The sequence below is a fragment of the Mauremys reevesii genome, linkage group 1 (assembly GCF_016161935.1).
Source record: "Mauremys reevesii isolate NIE-2019 linkage group 1, ASM1616193v1, whole genome shotgun sequence".
Lineage (NCBI taxonomy): Eukaryota > Metazoa > Chordata > Testudines > Geoemydidae > Mauremys > Mauremys reevesii.
In genome coordinates, this window is record NC_052623.1 from 247,875,430 (window position 1) to 247,892,237 (window position 16,808).

The window sequence follows — 16,808 nt, forward strand, 5'->3', positions numbered from 1 at the left end:
CTTTCTTCAACCACTTCATTTAGGACTTTTGAGTTCAAGTTATCTGTATTTCATGTTGTTTTATTCAGTATGTGTCACACTTGCCCAGGCAATTGTATTTGAGAAAATGCCATTTCTGTCTGTACATTTGTTGTAGCAAAACTCTCACTAATGCAAATAGGAAAAGTGTTTCTGTCAAGTGACGGCATGTATTTCTTGTTCAAGAAGGTATCATTTGCTTAAATGATGGATTCCAGTTGGCCTGTGACGCTTTACACAAAACACAGCCTACTGAGAGACTGAGGGCTAAAGTTTTCAAAATTCAGGTTATAATTAAAATTCTAACTACGAGTCCATAAATCTATTCAATTTGCTGCAAGCTTCAGTAATTGGATAGATAGAATTTCCTATTGTGGTCAAAACAAATAAAGGCTTGGATTCTATAGACTTAATCTGTGAAGATGGCCAACTGAGACAAGCTGTATGTCTCATTCGCCACTACCTGTTAAAACAGTATTATAATTGATTTTAATAAATTCCAAGGGTTGTAGTCATTCCAGATAAATAGGTCCTGAGTTTTTATAACTGCAGAAGGCCAGCTCCTCAGCTCTTCTTAAATCCCTCTTGTATCACTCCAGAAGAGTTCACTAGCTCATTCTTTTTCCCATGCTGATCTGATCACCGCGGGCTGAATTCAGTGCAAAGGCCTCTGTGAGGTCACTAGCTGACCAATTATAGCGTGTTGGGTTGATGTAAATGCACAGGCCTTGGAGGGTTACCATCTCAGGACCTTTAGCTTGCTGGGATAAAGTCAAATCTCAACACATTCTAGAATGATGGCTGGCGCCAAGGCAACAGGCATTTATGTGGTTAATGTGGTTAATGGCCTCTAGGTTTCTGGGCTTATGTCCAAGTACAGGCCTCTATGAGGTCACTTGTTCCTCAAATGTAGCATAGTGGGTTGATATCAAAGAACGGGCTGCTATGAGGTCACTGGCTCAGCACATAAGACATGCTGGGTTGGTTATGGTCAAAGCACTGACACAGAGTTCTGGCTACAGCACTTCCAGGCTCCTGGCTGAAGCCAAGCAGGACTTTGTCAGGATATTAGCTCGGTATCTCCATCTTCCTAGCATGATGTCTGGACACAGGCCTCAGGTGTCGGGCACAGCACCACTACCTTGCTGGGGTAAAGTCAAAGTCAGGCCTCTGTGAGGCTACTGGCTCTTGTCAAAGCACAGGTCTTTGTAAGGTTTTCTAGATCAGCACCTCTGGCTCTCTGGGCTGATGTTAAGCCTCAGGCTTTTGTGAGGTCTCTAGTGCAGGCCTTTGTGAGCTTACTGGCTCAGCAGCTTTGGCTTGCTGGTCTGAAGTCAAAGTTTAGCCCACATGCTTCATACTGCACTGTTTTATTTTTTCTGTGAAAGCCAGAGAAAGAATGTGGAGAAAGAAGGCTTTTTTTCAGTGGAAAGTGTTAATTAATGACATGATCAGGACAGCTGGTGTTTTCCTTATATGGACAATTTGCTATACAGTAAAATTGATGCCCATGTCTGAACAAGCCCATTATAGTTCATCACAGGTGAGTGACCCGGTAGGTTTTTGTCACAGTTATCAGCCCCTCTATATAAGGGCCAGAGCTGCCAGCTCAACTCACAAACTAAGGACATCCCACCAGACAGGTTGGCTGCCTCCTACGGAGCTGGTGCTCCAGCTGCGGAGATCTTGAAAGCCATAATCTTCTCCAGAAATGGCAAGGTACAGACGCAGCAGGAGCAGAAGCAGGAGCCGTCGCAGAAGGCGACGGAGGGGAGGCCGCGGGGGTCGGCATGGAAGGAGGAGAAGACATGGCAGAAGGAGAAGAGGTCGTAGAGGTAGAGAGAAAACTCGCAGGAGGAGGAGGAGAAGAAGAAGGAGTTTTTAATTTCCTGATTTCTCCTGTGCAAGTCATCGACCCACCACTCTGCAATGTCTGCTATGGCAAAAAGAAACAACCCTTCAGTGACAACACCCCGCAATGACTTCCTAAGATGCAAGGAACCAGCTACCATTTGAACAATGCCACCTGTCAATAAACTTTGAAATTTCATTTTGCAGTCTCATTGGGTCTTTGCATAGGTTTGGAAATATTGGGTGTATTTATAACAGTTTATAATTTCTTCCTAGCCTCTCAGCCAGAGGTTGGTTATTTCCTGGAAGGATCAGGATTTGAGCATCCTTTTTACTACCTTCTGCACTAAATATTTATCATTCATGTACTGGTTTTTTCCTCAATAAAACTGTTCCCAGTTTTTTTTCTTTTTTCATACTGAAGTTTCTCTGCCTTTGAGCCATTATTTTCAACCATCTCTGAAAGTCAAATGACATTAGCTGCCCAGAATTTGAACACTGTTGTTAGACGGTCTTAATATTTGATGATGGAATATTTTCAGTATTATCCATTCCATACCTTCTTGAGATTTTTTTGGAACAGTGCTGCAACATTCTTCCGGTGCCTTCTGATTTTATAATGGGCATTATATTTTCAGTAATATCCCATTCCTTGTCTCACCTATCAGTTTTGCTTCACATCCTGACAAACAGCCTATATATATTCTCCAACATATGCATATTTTCAGGTCAATCTGTTGAACTATACCCTTACCAGGGACTATATGGCCTTGCCAAGACACGAAAAATTACCAATTTTATTCCTAGCCGTTTCCCTGTAGAAAAGTATGTGCTGTACCAAGCATGTAGCGATTAGTTCTGAACCCTCTGTAATTATTTGTGTAACAGTTTACTTCACTGGCTGGGTAAGTCACTATTTATTCACACACCCACAAAAACATCCTCTAAAGGAATATGTTTCCCAAACAATGGGTTGTGACCCACCAGTGGGTTGTGGGAAGTTTCTACATGGCTCACGGTCCTGGTGTGGAGGGAAGGCCAGAGGAGTGGGGGTCAGAAAGCGAACTCACGCCACAGCAGCAGCTCCTCTTCTGCAGGGCTGGGCGCAACTCCCCATTCCAGGCATTGTGAATTGGTCCATGAGGTCACAACACACAGTTTTCCCCCAGCTGCCCCTCTGTGGTAATGGAAGGTCAGCGAGACAAATTTGAGGGAGTGGCAGCGTGACCTGGAGCACAGGGTCGCAGAACTCACTCACTCAAATTTTGCCAGGCCACCCCTCCATCATCGGCCATGTATGTATATTTCTGGTTGAGACTGTGCCATGAAGACAAGATTCTAGGCAATTACCAATTTCCATTCCAGTGACTTGTGTTACTCCTAATTTAAACCAGTGTGAGATTAGATTTTGCCAAATCCCTGCTGAAAACAAACCAGAAAAAAGACAAAAAACCTCCACTTTGAAACCTTTCCTTATGGTGATAAGGGAGTGATGCACCTGGTATGGAAGAAACTACCATTTCCATTATCCTTTTTCTCACAGTACATCCCCTTCCTCTAGCCAGGTAGAAGGAAAGACCTTAAGGCAGGACCCTCGCTCCTGGGGCAGGGGGTTGGGGGGGAACAGCTGTGGCTTGGAAACCAGGAGCATCAGAGAAGCTGGATCCATGGAGAAATCCCCAGGGAACTGTGTCTAGGGCAGGCATCATCAGAAGCTGGGGGACTGCATATGGAATAGGGTGTGGCTGGAGGAGATTGCAAGTGGGAGTTGGCCTGTGCATGTGGAAACAGCAGCGACTGAGCAGGAAATCCTGGCAGACAGGCTCCAGTGAGAGAAATCGCTAACTGCAAACCTATAAACTCCTGTTTGCTTGGAATAAGAGACTGGACTGGACTATCCAGCAGTGACTAGGCCTGAAGAACCTTAGTCCTCTATTAGGTTGCCACTTCTTCCACCCCACTCCCAATCAGGGGCCCAAATAAGAACTGCTATTGTTTCTCCAGAGTTGTAACTGTTTAAGACACAGTACTTGGGGTATTTGCAACCCTTCTCTTTTTTGTCAACTCTAGAAAAATACCTCTTCACTTTCGCCATTCATTCAAGCTGTTAGGGGAAGTAACTAGGGCTGGTGCCTTACAAGACCTAGCAGCTGAAATGTCTTTGTCTCTGAGTTGTGGTACACCTCTCATGCCACTCAAATTTTAGGACTTGTCTACGCAGGAACACTCAGGAAAGTTAATCTGAATTAACTACAAGTATTAATTTAAAGAGGATTAGTTAAATTGCATTAAACCTCTGTGTGGATACTCTAATTCAGAATTAAAGTGGCTGGCCTTAATTTGGTTTAGCTAAACTAAAATAAGCTAAACTGAATAAAGCTGCATTAATTCTGAATGCAATTCAGTTTAAAAAATCCACTTTACATTCACATCTTCAGTTCATTTGGAATATAGTTTTGGAGTGTTCCCATGTAGACTGTCTCTTAGAACAGCTATAATATTTTCAGGGGTGAATCTTTTGCATCTGTGATAAAGACAGACATTCATTCCCAGGACATCTAACCGAGCAAAATTTTCTTGAGGGGAAAGATTACTTGTCTAGGAAAAACTGGAAAACATGAATCTGTTTTAACTAGGGAGTGTATTTAATGATGGGCTCTTCCCATTAGAAATGTTATTGACAGTGTTATAAATGTATTGTGCAATTCTGAGATATCTGTTTAAACTAATCCCTTATGGAACTGAGCTGAAAAATATTTGTCCCTAGCAAAATTACCTGAATTTTCACCATGTTTCTTTTAATTGGACTTTACTTACTTTTAATTCTCCTCTCTTTTCTCTGCAAAGAGATGTCGTGGTCATTGCGGAGAGATTTTTCAAAAGCATTCTCCCTAAAGGTAAAGTGAGCTATCCATCCTTTGTAAGCATTCAGCATCCAGAATATTCTTTCTCCCTCTGCAACATGAGAAGCCCATCAAGAAATCAGATCAACACACACAGATCAACACCCCCCCAGAAAAAAAATATATATCCGCCCTACTTTCATGTTGCCGAGGCAATTGTATTTAAGAAAATGCCATTTCTCTCAGTACATTTATTGTAGCAAAACTCTCAGTAATGCAAATAGGAAAAGTGTTTCTGTCAAGTGAAGGCACGTATTTCTTGTTCAAGAAGGTATCCATTTGCTTAAATGATGGATTCCAGTTGGCCTGTGACGCTTTACACAAAACACAGCCTCCTGAGAGACTGAGGGCTAAAGTTTTCAAAATGCAGGTTGCCTACCCCTGTGCTAGTCCATAAATCAATTCAATTTGCTGCAAGCTTCAGTAATTGGATAGATAGAATTTCCTATTGTGATCAAAACAAATAAAGGCTTGGATTCTGTAAACTTAATCTGTGAAGATGGCCAACTCAGACAAGCTGTATGTCTCATTTGCCACTACATGTGAAAACAGTATTATTATTGATTTTTAATAATTTCCAAGGGTTGTAGTCATTCCAGATAAATAGGTCCTGAGTTTTTATAACTGCAGAAGGCCAGCTCCTCAGCTCTTCTTAAATCCCTCTTGTGTCACTCCAGAAGAGTAAATGGGACTTAAAGCACTTTCTGTGAGTTCACTAGCTCATTCTTTTTCCCACACTGATCTGATCACCACAGGCTGAATTCAGTGCAAAGGCCTCTGTGAGGTCACTAGCTGACCAATTATAGCATGCTGGGTTGATGTAAATGCACAAGCCTTGGAGGGTTACCAGCTCAGGACCTTTAGCTTGCTGGGATAAAGTCAAATCTCAACACATTCTAGAATGATGGCTGGCGCCAAGGCAACAGGCCTTTATGTGGTTAATGTGGTTAATGGCCTCTAGGTTTCTGGGCTTATGTCCAAGTACCGGCCTCTATGAGGTCACTTGTTCCTCAAATGTAGCATAGTGGGTTGATATCAAAGAACGGGCTGCTATGAGGTCACTAGCTCAGCACATACAACATGCTGGGTTGGTAATGGTCAAAGCACTGACACAGAGTTCCAGCTACAGCACTTCCAGGCTCCGGGCTGAAGCCAAGCGGGACTTTGTCGGGATACTAGCTCGGTATCTCCATCTTCCTAGCATGATGTCTGGACACAGGCCTCAGGTGTCGGGCACAGCACCACAACCTTGCTGGGGTAAAGTCAAAGTCAGGCCCCTGTGAGGCTACTGGCTCTTGTCAAAGCACAGGTCTTTGTAAGGTGTGCTAGATCAGCACCGCTGGCTCTCTGGGCTGATGTTAAGCCTCAGGCTTTTGTGAGGTCTCTAGTGCAGGCCTTTGTGAGCTTACTGGCTCAGCAGCTTTGGCTTGCTGGTCTGAAGTCAAAGTGTAACCCACATGCTTCATACTGCACTGTTTTATTTTTTCTGTGAAAGCCAGAGAAAGAATGTGGAGAAAGAAAGCTTGTTCAGTGAAGTTGACTGATGACTCCCATCTTTTTTCTGAAGAAATTGAACCTGGGCTGCCCTCAGAGAATGTGATTGTAATGTGGCTCTCTCTGTTGTTTGGAAATTGGACAGGAAACTATGAGGGAGCAGGAAAACATGGGAATGGGGAAACAGACTGGGGGGAGTGTAGGGAATGTGGGAAAACAGAAGGAAGGCTCAGAGAGGTGTGAAAATCAATAAAACATAGCAACCAAACTGAGACAGCCAATTAATGAAACACATACACAACGATATCTAGGATGGAGGTTGGGGGAGATGACCTGATCCTATGAAAGAGGAGGGAAATATTTTGCCTCGTAATGATTTTCTACTCACATAGCCATTTGTTGATCTGAAATCAGTCCTTCTACAGAGGCCTGTTTGGTTATTGAGGTGGGTCTGTTTTGTAGAGTCTGTATGGTTCTTGTGATTAAAACTGTCAGTGACTACGTGAATTTGTGCATACTAGCCCCCCAAAAGATATGTTGTCACCCCTCCCTCAGGAAGAGGGCCTCCAAGATGTTCCATCTAATGCATCATGAGATAGATGATTTGCAAGCTTTCTCATCTTTCATACATGTGTGAAAAAACATGAAAGGGCCTAGGATTTCCTGAAGAACTGAGTACATTCAATCTATATATTTGAAGGCCAGTGAACATCCAGCAAGTTCTAGAGTCTTTGACTGTGAATGCTTTGGATAAGCACAAGGACAGCATTTATGGAAGACGTCGTACTATAGAGGTGAATGCCACATCAGTTCAAAGACGACCTTGCGAACAGACAGTACTGATTCTATTGAGAGGTTTCCTTATTCTGAGACTTGCCTGGTCAGATGTAATAGAGGCATGACAGGAGCGAGTGTGAGTGCATAACTAATGGTACGCATCACACAGGTGACTGAGAAGAGGGATAAAGCCAAGAAGATTTTGTAGAATATGAAGTGGAAATGTCTATAACATATTTGATTTAGACATTTCCAGTGAAAAGGATTGGCTTGATCATCCTCTCAGTTATACCAGTGTCAATTAGGAGTTAGCTCCATAAGAGTTTATAGAGTTATAGTGATATAAAACTGGTGTGAATGGAGAATCAAGCCTATTATTTTCAAATTGTAACAGCTGCTATTGAAAGACTGTTAGTTCTAGTGGCAAAAATACCTTCCTTTTTACTACAAATGTAATGGGTTACATTCCTGCTTGCTTGAAATGGAAAGGGGAATTTGGCCCACTGTATTCAAATCATGGGTTTGGTTTTAAGCTTTTGACCATTTTTCACAAATCTTTAGTCCTCTCAACGACACATGGATCACAATGTTTTAATACTTAATTATTTTATCACCCCAAAATACTACACTGTGCACTTGACAACAATATTGAAGTTATTCATTTGCTGCAGGGAAAAAGATACACACAGTATAAATCAGCCATCTCTTTTAACTTGTAATTCACGTGCTGTTTCAATTGCCCTCAGGAAACAAAGGTGAAACCTTTTGGGGCCATATGATACTTTTATTCACTTTGCAAAAAAAAAAACAAAAAAAGGGCACGAGATCCAAAGCATTTCACATGATCTTAAAAGCAACCTTTTTAGGTACATAAATGTTCAAAGTCAAGAAAACACAATTAGGACTGAGATAGTGCCATCTCCTGGAGTTCATAAATGAACACATGGGTAGTAATCAAAGTAGATCAAATTAGGAAGGGCAACTTCTCATTTCTGATGGTTGGGTGTCATGATGGGTGTTGCCATTATGTAGTGAAGAGATATGATAGTATCAACTGGTCACTGCTTTCCCCTCTGATAAGTGTGACCTACATACATTAACTTTCAAAGTGTTTATAAAAAGGGAAAAATCTATTTGTTTTCTTACATACACACTTTGCTGTACAGTAAATTTGATGGCCATATATTGCTTAATTCTAGTTTATCACAGCGGAATAATAGGGCAAAGTGGGTCATACTTATCAGCCTCTCTACATAAAGGTCAGAGTACCAGCTCAACGAACAAGCTCAGGAAATTCCACCAAAGACAGGTAGGCCGAATAGATCCACAGTTTAAATCAAGTCACCCAAACATTGGCAAAATTAATCCAACAAGGCAAGGGTAATGTGGAGGCAAACAATTCCATAGCTTCATAGTTGGCTGCGTCCTCCTAACTTCAGGGTGTTTGTGATGTTGTTTTTGTGGTTATACTGTCATTTCAACAAAGAACCATTTTATGTCCATATAGGGTCAAAACTTGTGGCTTTGTCCTTATATAGTCATTTCAGTGGAAAGTGTTAATGACATGATCAGGACAGCTGGTATTTTCCTTATATGGACATTTTGCGATACAGTAAAATTGATGCCCATGTCTGAACAAGGCCATTATAGTTCATCACAGGTGAGTGACCCGGTAGGTTTTTGTCACAGTTATCAGCCCCTCTATATAAAGGCCAGAGCTGCCAGCTCAGCTCACAAGATGAGGACATCCCACCAGACAGGTTGGCTGCCTCCTACGGAGCTGGTGCTCCAGCTGCGGAGATCTTGAAAGCCATAATCTTCTCCAGAAATGGCAAGGTACAGACGCAGCAGGAGCAGAAGCAGGAACCGTCGCAGAAGGTGACGAAGGGGAGGCCGCGGGGGTCGACATGGAAGGAGGAGAAGACGACATGGCAGTAGGAGAAGAGGTCGTAGAGGTAGAGAGCGAACTCGGAGGAGGAGGAGAAGGAGGAGTTTTTAATTTCCTGATTTCTCCCATTCTCCTGTGCAAATCATCGACCCTTCACTCTGCGATATCTGCTATGGCAAAAAGAATCAACCCTTCAGTGACGACACCCCGCGATGACTTCCTAAGATGCAAGGAACCAGCTACCATTTGAACAATGCCACCTGTCAATAAACTTTGAAATTTCATTTTGCAGTCTCATTGTGTCTTTGCATAGGTTTGGAAATACTAGGTGGATTTATGACAATTAACAGTTTCTTCCTAGCCGTCTCAGCCAGATGTTGGTTATTTCCAGGAAGGATCAGGATTCTTACATCTTTTTTACTATCTTCTACACAACCTATCTATCACATATCTATCATTCCTCTACCTCTTTTTCCCCTCAATAAACTGTCCCAAGTTTTTTCTTTTTTCATATGGAAGTTTCTCTGCCTTGGATCATTATTTTTTTCAGCCATCTCTGAAACCAAATAAGATAAGCTGCCCAGAATTTGAACACTGTTGTTAGACTGTCTTATGATTTGATGATGTCATATTTTCGGTATTATCCAGTCCTTCTTGAGAATTTTTGGAACAGTGCTGCAACATTCTTCCAGGGCCTTCTGATTTTATAATGGGCATTATATTTTCAGTAATATCCCATTCCTTGTCTCACCTATCAGTTTTGCTGCACATCCTGACAAACAGCCTATATACATATACATTCACCAATATATGCATATTTTCAGGTCAATCTATTGACCTATGGCCTTACTATGGACTATATGGCCTTGCCAAGATACGAAAAATTACCAATTTTATTCTTAGCTGTTTGCTTGCAGAAAAGTATGAGCTGTATCAAGAATGTAGCGATTAGTTCTGAACCCTCTGTAATTATTTGAATGAAACAGTAATGTAACTGTTTACTTTGCTGGCTAGGTAAGTCAGTATTTTTTGACAGACCGCACAAAAACATCCTCTAAAGGAATATGTTTCCCAAACAGTGGGTTGTGGGAAGTTTCTACATGGCTCACGGTCCTGGTGTGGAGGGAAGGCCAGAGGAGGGAGGGTTGAAAAGCAAAGTAACCCCACATTAGCAGCCCCTCTTCTGCAGGTCTGGGCCCGACTCCCATTCCAGGCATTGTGAATTGGTCCATGAGGTCACAGCACACAGTTTTCCCCAGCTGCCCCTCTGTGGTGATGGAAGAACAGTGAGACAAATTTGAGAGAGTGGCAGCGTGACCTAGAGCACAGGGTCGCCACACTCACTCACTCAAATTTTGCCTGACCACCCCTCCATCGTCGGCCATGTATGTATATTTCTGGTTGAGACTGTGCCATGAAGACAAGATTCTAGGCAATTACCAATTTCCATTCCAGTGATCAGTTCCTCCTCCCCGCTCCCGCCTCGCATCATACTGAGGTCTAAACTAGTTACCCCACATTGGGTGAAATACTTTTTGTGTTAGAAAATTCACGTCAATAAATTACAGGTAACTACTCTCAGGTAAATGAATGACACCACTGTATGAACACAGTGTGAGATCAGAATCAGGTCCATGGACTTGTGTTACTCCTAATTTAAACCAGTGTGAGATTAGATTTTGCCAAATCCCTGCTGAAAACAAACCAACAAACAGACAAAAAACCTCCACTTTGAAACCTTTCCTTATGTACCTGGTATGGAAAAAAACTACCATTTCCATTATCCTTTTTCTCCTTCCTCTGGCCAGGTAGAAGGAAAGACCTTAAGGCAGGACCCTCGCTCCTGGGGCAGAGGGTTGCGGGGGAACAGCTGTGGCTTGGAAACCAGGAGCATCAGAGAAGCTGGATCCATGGAGAAATCCCCAGGGAACTGTGTCTAGGGCAGGCATCATCAGAAGCTGGGGGACTGCATATGGAATAGGGTGTGGCTGGAGGAGATTGCAAGTGGGAGTTGGCCTGTGCATGTGGAAACAGCAGCGACTGAGCAGGAAATCCTGGCAGACAGGCTCCAGTGAGAGAAACCGCTCATTGCAAACCTGTAAACTCCTGTTTGCTTGGAATATTCTCCTGTGCAAGTCATCGACCCTTCACACTGCAACATCTGCTATGGCAAAAAGAAACATTCCTTCAGTGACAACACGCCGCGATGACGTCCCAAGATGGAAGGAGCCTGCTACCAGTTGAACAATACCACCTGTTAATAAACTTTGAAATTTCATTTTACAGTCTCATTGGGTCCTTGTGTTTTGCCTGCATTTAGAAAATAGTTTCTTCCTAATCCTCTGTGACAGCAGCTGAACCCGCCCTATGATCACTGAGGCTCGTCTTAGTTGCTCTGAGTGCATCTGACAATAGGAACTACACTCGGGTGATAGATTGGGATCGTCTTGAGAGAGTTAAAAGGCTAACTCACTCCTTAGCCCAGATGGTACAAGAGACACAAGTCAGGAAGTGAAGGGGAAGAAGAGCCTGTCCTGGCCTGTCTGGCTGGTAGCCTTGGAGAGTCAGAGCCTCTCCACTCCTTGCCTGAGAAGCTGAGGAGTCCGTGTTACTGTTGGGATGAGGCTGCACAAGGTGATTTACCGGAAGGCCTCCGAGCCATTTGTGGGATAGGAAATAGGTAGGAGCAAGCACCCTCTCAGAGGCTGGTGTTTCCTGGAAGCATCAGGCTTCTCACATCCTTTTTACTACATTTATCCCTACTTTGTTCTCTAATTTGCGCTCTTGTGTATCTGTTTTTTTCTTTATAAAGAATTTTTCATCTTTTCATATGGAAATTTCTCCGACTTTGATCATATTTTTTCACAAGACTCTGAGCCCCCACATGGGATAGGCTGCCCTGTTCCAGGAGAAAGCATTTGTGATTTCATTATGGCATCTTTTCACTATTGTCCATTCCATTCCTTCGGGGAGGGGAATTGGAACAGTGCTGCAACATACCTCTGGTTTGTTCTGATTTTATAACAGCATTATATTTTCACTAATATTCCATTCCTTAACTTACCTGTCATTTTGTTGCACATCCTGACAAATTCTTCAGGTTCAGACTAACACCTTAAACATTTTCCCATCTCATATTGCTAGTTCAGTCTCTTAGCCTTTGGTCTAACTATGGAACCTTGCGTCACTTGTGGTTAAGACCTTTTGCTGAGATGAATATTGACCACTTATTCCTAGATATTTGGCTCCAGTAAAGAACACTGCAGTTAGTTCTGAAACCATTGTATTCATCTGAATGATATAGTAGTGTAACAGTTTACTGTGCTGACTGGGTGGGTGAGTGGGTCTTTCTTGGCACACCCACAGACATTCCCTAATGCTTTTGGCTCCTCTTAGATTTAACAACCTGAATCAAAGAGTCTCAATGAGAGAGCAGCTCATGAGTGTCACCTGCTTTTTCTTCTGTATCTGGGAGAAAAGAAAACGTACGTGTTGACTGATATTAATTATATTCCCAACCTTTAGCTCTTTACTGATTGAATCTCATATCAGTTTTTCTGTTCATTTGCCCAGTTCTGATTTCAGACTAAGCAGCCTATTGTTACCCAGTTTACAGAGCTTGTCTTTTGTGAATAATGGTACAGCATCAGAATGCTTCTGGGATGTCCCTGTGTGTTCCAGGCTATATTAACATGTAATATCTGTGGACTAGAGATCTTTCTTCAACCACTTCATTTAGGACTTTTGAGTTCAAGTTATCTGTATTTCATGTTGTTTTATTCAGTATGTGTCACACTTGCCCAGGCAATTGTATTTGAGAAAATGCCATTTCTGTCTGTACATTTGTTGTAGCAAAACTCTCACTAATGCAAATAGGAAAAGTGTTTCTGTCAAGTGACGGCATGTATTTCTTGTTCAAAAAGGTATCATTTGCTTAAATGATGGATTCCAGTTGGCCTGTGACGCTTTACACAAAACACAGCCTACTGAGAGACTGAGGGCTAAAGTTTTCAAAATTCAGGTTATAATTAAAATTCTAACTACGAGTCCATAAATCTATTCAATTTGCTGCAAGCTTCAGTAATTGGATAGATAGAATTTCCTATTGTGGTCAAAACAAATAAAGGCTTGGATTCTATAGACTTAATCTGTGAAGATGGCCAACTGAGACAAGCTGTATGTCTCATTCGCCACTACCTGTTAAAACAGTATTATAATTGATTTTTAATAAATTCCAAGGGTTGTAGTCATTCCAGATAAATAGGTCCTGAGTTTTTATAACTGCAGAAGGCCAGCTCCTCAGCTCTTCTTAAATCTCTCTTGTATCACTCCAGAAGAGTTCACTAGCTCATTCTTTTTCCCATGCTGATCTGATCACCATGGGCTGAATTCAGTGCAAAGGCCTCTGTGAGGTCACTAGCTGACCAATTATAGCGTGTTGGGTTGATGTAAATGCACAGGCCTTGGAGGGTTACCATCTCAGGACCTTTAGCTTGCTGGGATAAAGTCAAATCTCAACACATTCTAGAATGATGGCTGGCGCCAAGGCAACAGGCATTTATGTGGTTAATGTGGTTAATGGCCTCTAGGTTTCTGGGCTTATGTCCAAGTACAGGCCTCTATGAGGTCACTTGTTCCTCAAATGTAGCATAGTGGGTTGATATCAAAGAACGGGCTGCTATGAGGTCACTGGCTCAGCACATAAGACATGCTGGGTTGGTTATGGTCAAAGCACTGACACAGAGTTCTGGCTACAGCACTTCCAGGCTCCTGGCTGAAGCCAAGCAGGACTTTGTCAGGATATTAGCTCGGTATCTCCATCTTCCTAGCATGATGTCTGGACACAGGCCTCAGGTGTCGGGCACAGCACCACTACCTTGCTGGGGTAAAGTCAAAGTCAGGCCTCTGTGAGGCTACTGGCTCTTGTCAAAGCACAGGTCTTTGTAAGGTTTTCTAGATCAGCACCTCTGGCTCTCTGGGCTGATGTTAAGCCTCAGGCTTTTGTGAGGTCTCTAGTGCAGGCCTTTGTGAGCTTACTGGCTCAGCAGCTTTGGCTTGCTGGTCTGAAGTCAAAGTTTAGCCCACATGCTTCATACTGCACTGTTTTATTTTTCTGTGAAAGCCAGAGAAAGAATGTGGAGAAAGAAGGCTTTTTTTCAGTGGAAAGTGTTAATTAATGACATGATCAGGACAGCTGGTGTTTTCCTTATATGGACAATTTGCTATACAGTAAAATTGATGCCCATGTCTGAACAAGCCCATTATAGTTCATCACAGGTGAGTGACCCGGTAGGTTTTTGTCACAGTTATCAGCCCCTCTATATAAGGGCCAGAGCTGCCAGCTCAACTCACAAACTAAGGACATCCCACCAGACAGGTTGGCTGCCTCCTACGGAGCTGGTGCTCCAGCTGCGGAGATCTTGAAAGCCATAATCTTCTCCAGAAATGGCAAGGTACAGACGCAGGAGCAGAAGCAGGAGCCGTCGCAGAAGGCGACGGAGGGGAGGCCGCGGGGGTCGGCATGGAAGGAGGAGAAGACGACATGGCAGAAGGAGAAGAGGTCGTAGAGGTAGAGAGAAAACTCGCAGGAGGAGGAGGAGAAGAAGAAGGAGTTTTTAATTTCCTGATTTCTCCTGTGCAAGTCATCGACCCACCACTCTGCAATGTCTGCTATGGCAAAAAGAAACAACCCTTCAGTGACAACACCCCGCAATGACTTCCTAAGATGCAAGGAACCAGCTACCATTTGAACAATGCCACCTGTCAATAAACTTTGAAATTTCATTTTGCAGTCTCATTGGGTCTTTGCATAGGTTTGGAAATATTGGGTGTATTTATAACAGTTTATAATTTCTTCCTAGCCTCTCAGCCAGAGGTTGGTTATTTCCTGGAAGGATCAGGATTTGAGCATCCTTTTTACTACCTTCTGCACTAAATATTTATCATTCATGTACTGGTTTTTTCCTCAATAAAACTGTTCCCAGTTTTTTTTCTTTTTTCATACTGAAGTTTCTCTGCCTTTGAGCCATTATTTTCAACCATCTCTGAAAGTCAAATGACATTAGCTGCCCAGAATTTGAACACTGTTGTTAGACGGTCTTAATATTTGATGATGGAATATTTTCAGTATTATCCATTCCATACCTTCTTGAGATTTTTTTGGAACAGTGCTGCAACATTCTTCCGGTGCCTTCTGATTTTATAATGGGCATTATATTTTCAGTAATATCCCATTCCTTGTCTCACCTATCAGTTTTGCTTCACATCCTGACAAACAGCCTATATATATTCTCCAACATATGCATATTTTCAGGTCAATCTGTTGAACTATACCCTTACCAGGGACTATATGGCCTTGCCAAGACACGAAAAATTACCAATTTTATTCCTAGCTGTTTCCCTGTAGAAAAGTATGTGCTGTACCAAGCATGTAGCGATTAGTTCTGAACCCTCTGTAATTATTTGTGTAACAGTTTACTTCACTGGCTGGGTAAGTCACTATTTATTCACACACCCACAAAAACATCCTCTAAAGGAATATGTTTCCCAAACAATGGGTTGTGACCCACCAGTGGGTTGTGGGAAGTTTCTACATGGCTCACGGTCCTGGTGTGGAGGGAAGGCCAGAGGAGTGGGGTCAGAAAGCGAACTCACGCCACAGCAGCAGCTCCTCTTCTGCAGGGCTGGGCGCAACTCCCATTCCAGGCATTGTGAATTGGTCCATGAGGTCACAACACACAGTTTTCCCCCAGCTGCCCCTCTGTGGTAATGGAAGGTCAGCGAGACAAATTTGAGGGAGTGGCAGCGTGACCTGGAGCACAGGGTCGCAGAACTCACTCACTCAAATTTTGCCAGGCCACCCCTCCATCATCGGCCATGTATGTATATTTCTGGTTGAGACTGTGCCATGAAGACAAGATTCTAGGCAATTACCAATTTCCATTCCAGTGACTTGTGTTACTCCTAATTTAAACCAGTGTGAGATTAGATTTTGCCAAATCCCTGCTGAAAACAAACCAGAAAAAAGACAAAAACCTCCACTTTGAAACCTTTCCTTATGGTGATAAGGAGTGATGCACCTGGTATGGAAGAAACTACCATTTCCATTATCCTTTTTCTCACAGTACATCCCCTTCCTCTAGCCAGGTAGAAGGAAAGACCTTAAGGCAGGACCCTCGCTCCTGGGGCAGGGGGTTGGGGGGGAACAGCTGTGGCTTGGAAACCAGGAGCATCAGAGAAGCTGGATCCATGGAGAAATCCCCAGGGAACTGTGTCTAGGGCAGGCATCATCAGAAGCTGGGGGACTGCATATGGAATAGGGTGTGGCTGGAGGAGATTGCAAGTGGGAGTTGGCCTGTGCATGTGGAAACAGCAGCGACTGAGCAGGAAATCCTGGCAGACAGGCTCCAGTGAGAGAAATCGCTAACTGCAAACCTATAAACTCCTGTTTGCTTGGAATAAGAGACTGGACTGGACTATCCAGCAGTGACTAGGCCTGAAGAACCTTAGTCCTCTATTAGGTTGCCACTTCTTCCACCCCACTCCCAATCAGGGGCCCAAATAAGAACTGCTATTGTTTCTCCAGAGTTGTAACTGTTTAAGACACAGTACTTGGGGTATTTGCAACCCTTCTCTTTTTTGTCAACTCTAGAAAAATACCTCTTCACTTTCGCCATTCATTCAAGCTGTTAGGGGAAATAACTAGGGCTGGTGCCTTACAAGACCTAGCAGCTGAAATGTCTTTGTCTCTGAGTTGTGGTACACCTCTCATGCCACTCAAATTTTAGGACTTGTCTACGCAGGAACACTCAGGAAAGTTAATCTGAATTAACTACAAGTATTAATTTAAAGAGGATTAGTTAAATTGCATTAAACCT

The 16,808-nt window shown here is 43.0% G+C and overlaps 1 protein-coding gene and 2 long non-coding RNA genes across 13 annotated transcripts in view; 2 read left to right on the plus strand and 1 right to left on the minus strand.

Annotated features, from left to right (window-relative positions):
• LOC120408463 overlaps positions 1-16,808 on the minus strand; it is a 148,702-nt gene that overhangs the window by 97,821 nt on the left and 34,073 nt on the right. For all 10 annotated transcript variants that reach the window (XM_039545441.1, XM_039545449.1, XM_039545430.1 and 7 more), the window contains one exon: positions 4,687-4,824. In XM_039545441.1, the coding sequence (XP_039401375.1) occupies positions 4,687-4,824 (138 nt within the window). The remainder of the gene's footprint in view (positions 1-4,686; positions 4,825-16,808) is intronic.
• On the plus strand, positions 861-16,479 carry LOC120408496. Of its 2 annotated transcripts, none has more exons than XR_005600731.1 (3): positions 861-1,168; positions 6,967-7,060; positions 16,078-16,479. It is a non-coding gene; the product is annotated as an uncharacterized LOC120408496 (long non-coding RNA). The 2 variants fall into 2 exon arrangements; XR_005600730.1 differs by lacking the exon at positions 861-1,168 and adding an exon at positions 5,700-6,029.
• On the plus strand, positions 10,186-11,209 carry LOC120408501. The gene is made up of 2 exons (XR_005600736.1): positions 10,186-10,316; positions 10,740-11,209. It is a non-coding gene; the product is annotated as an uncharacterized LOC120408501 (long non-coding RNA).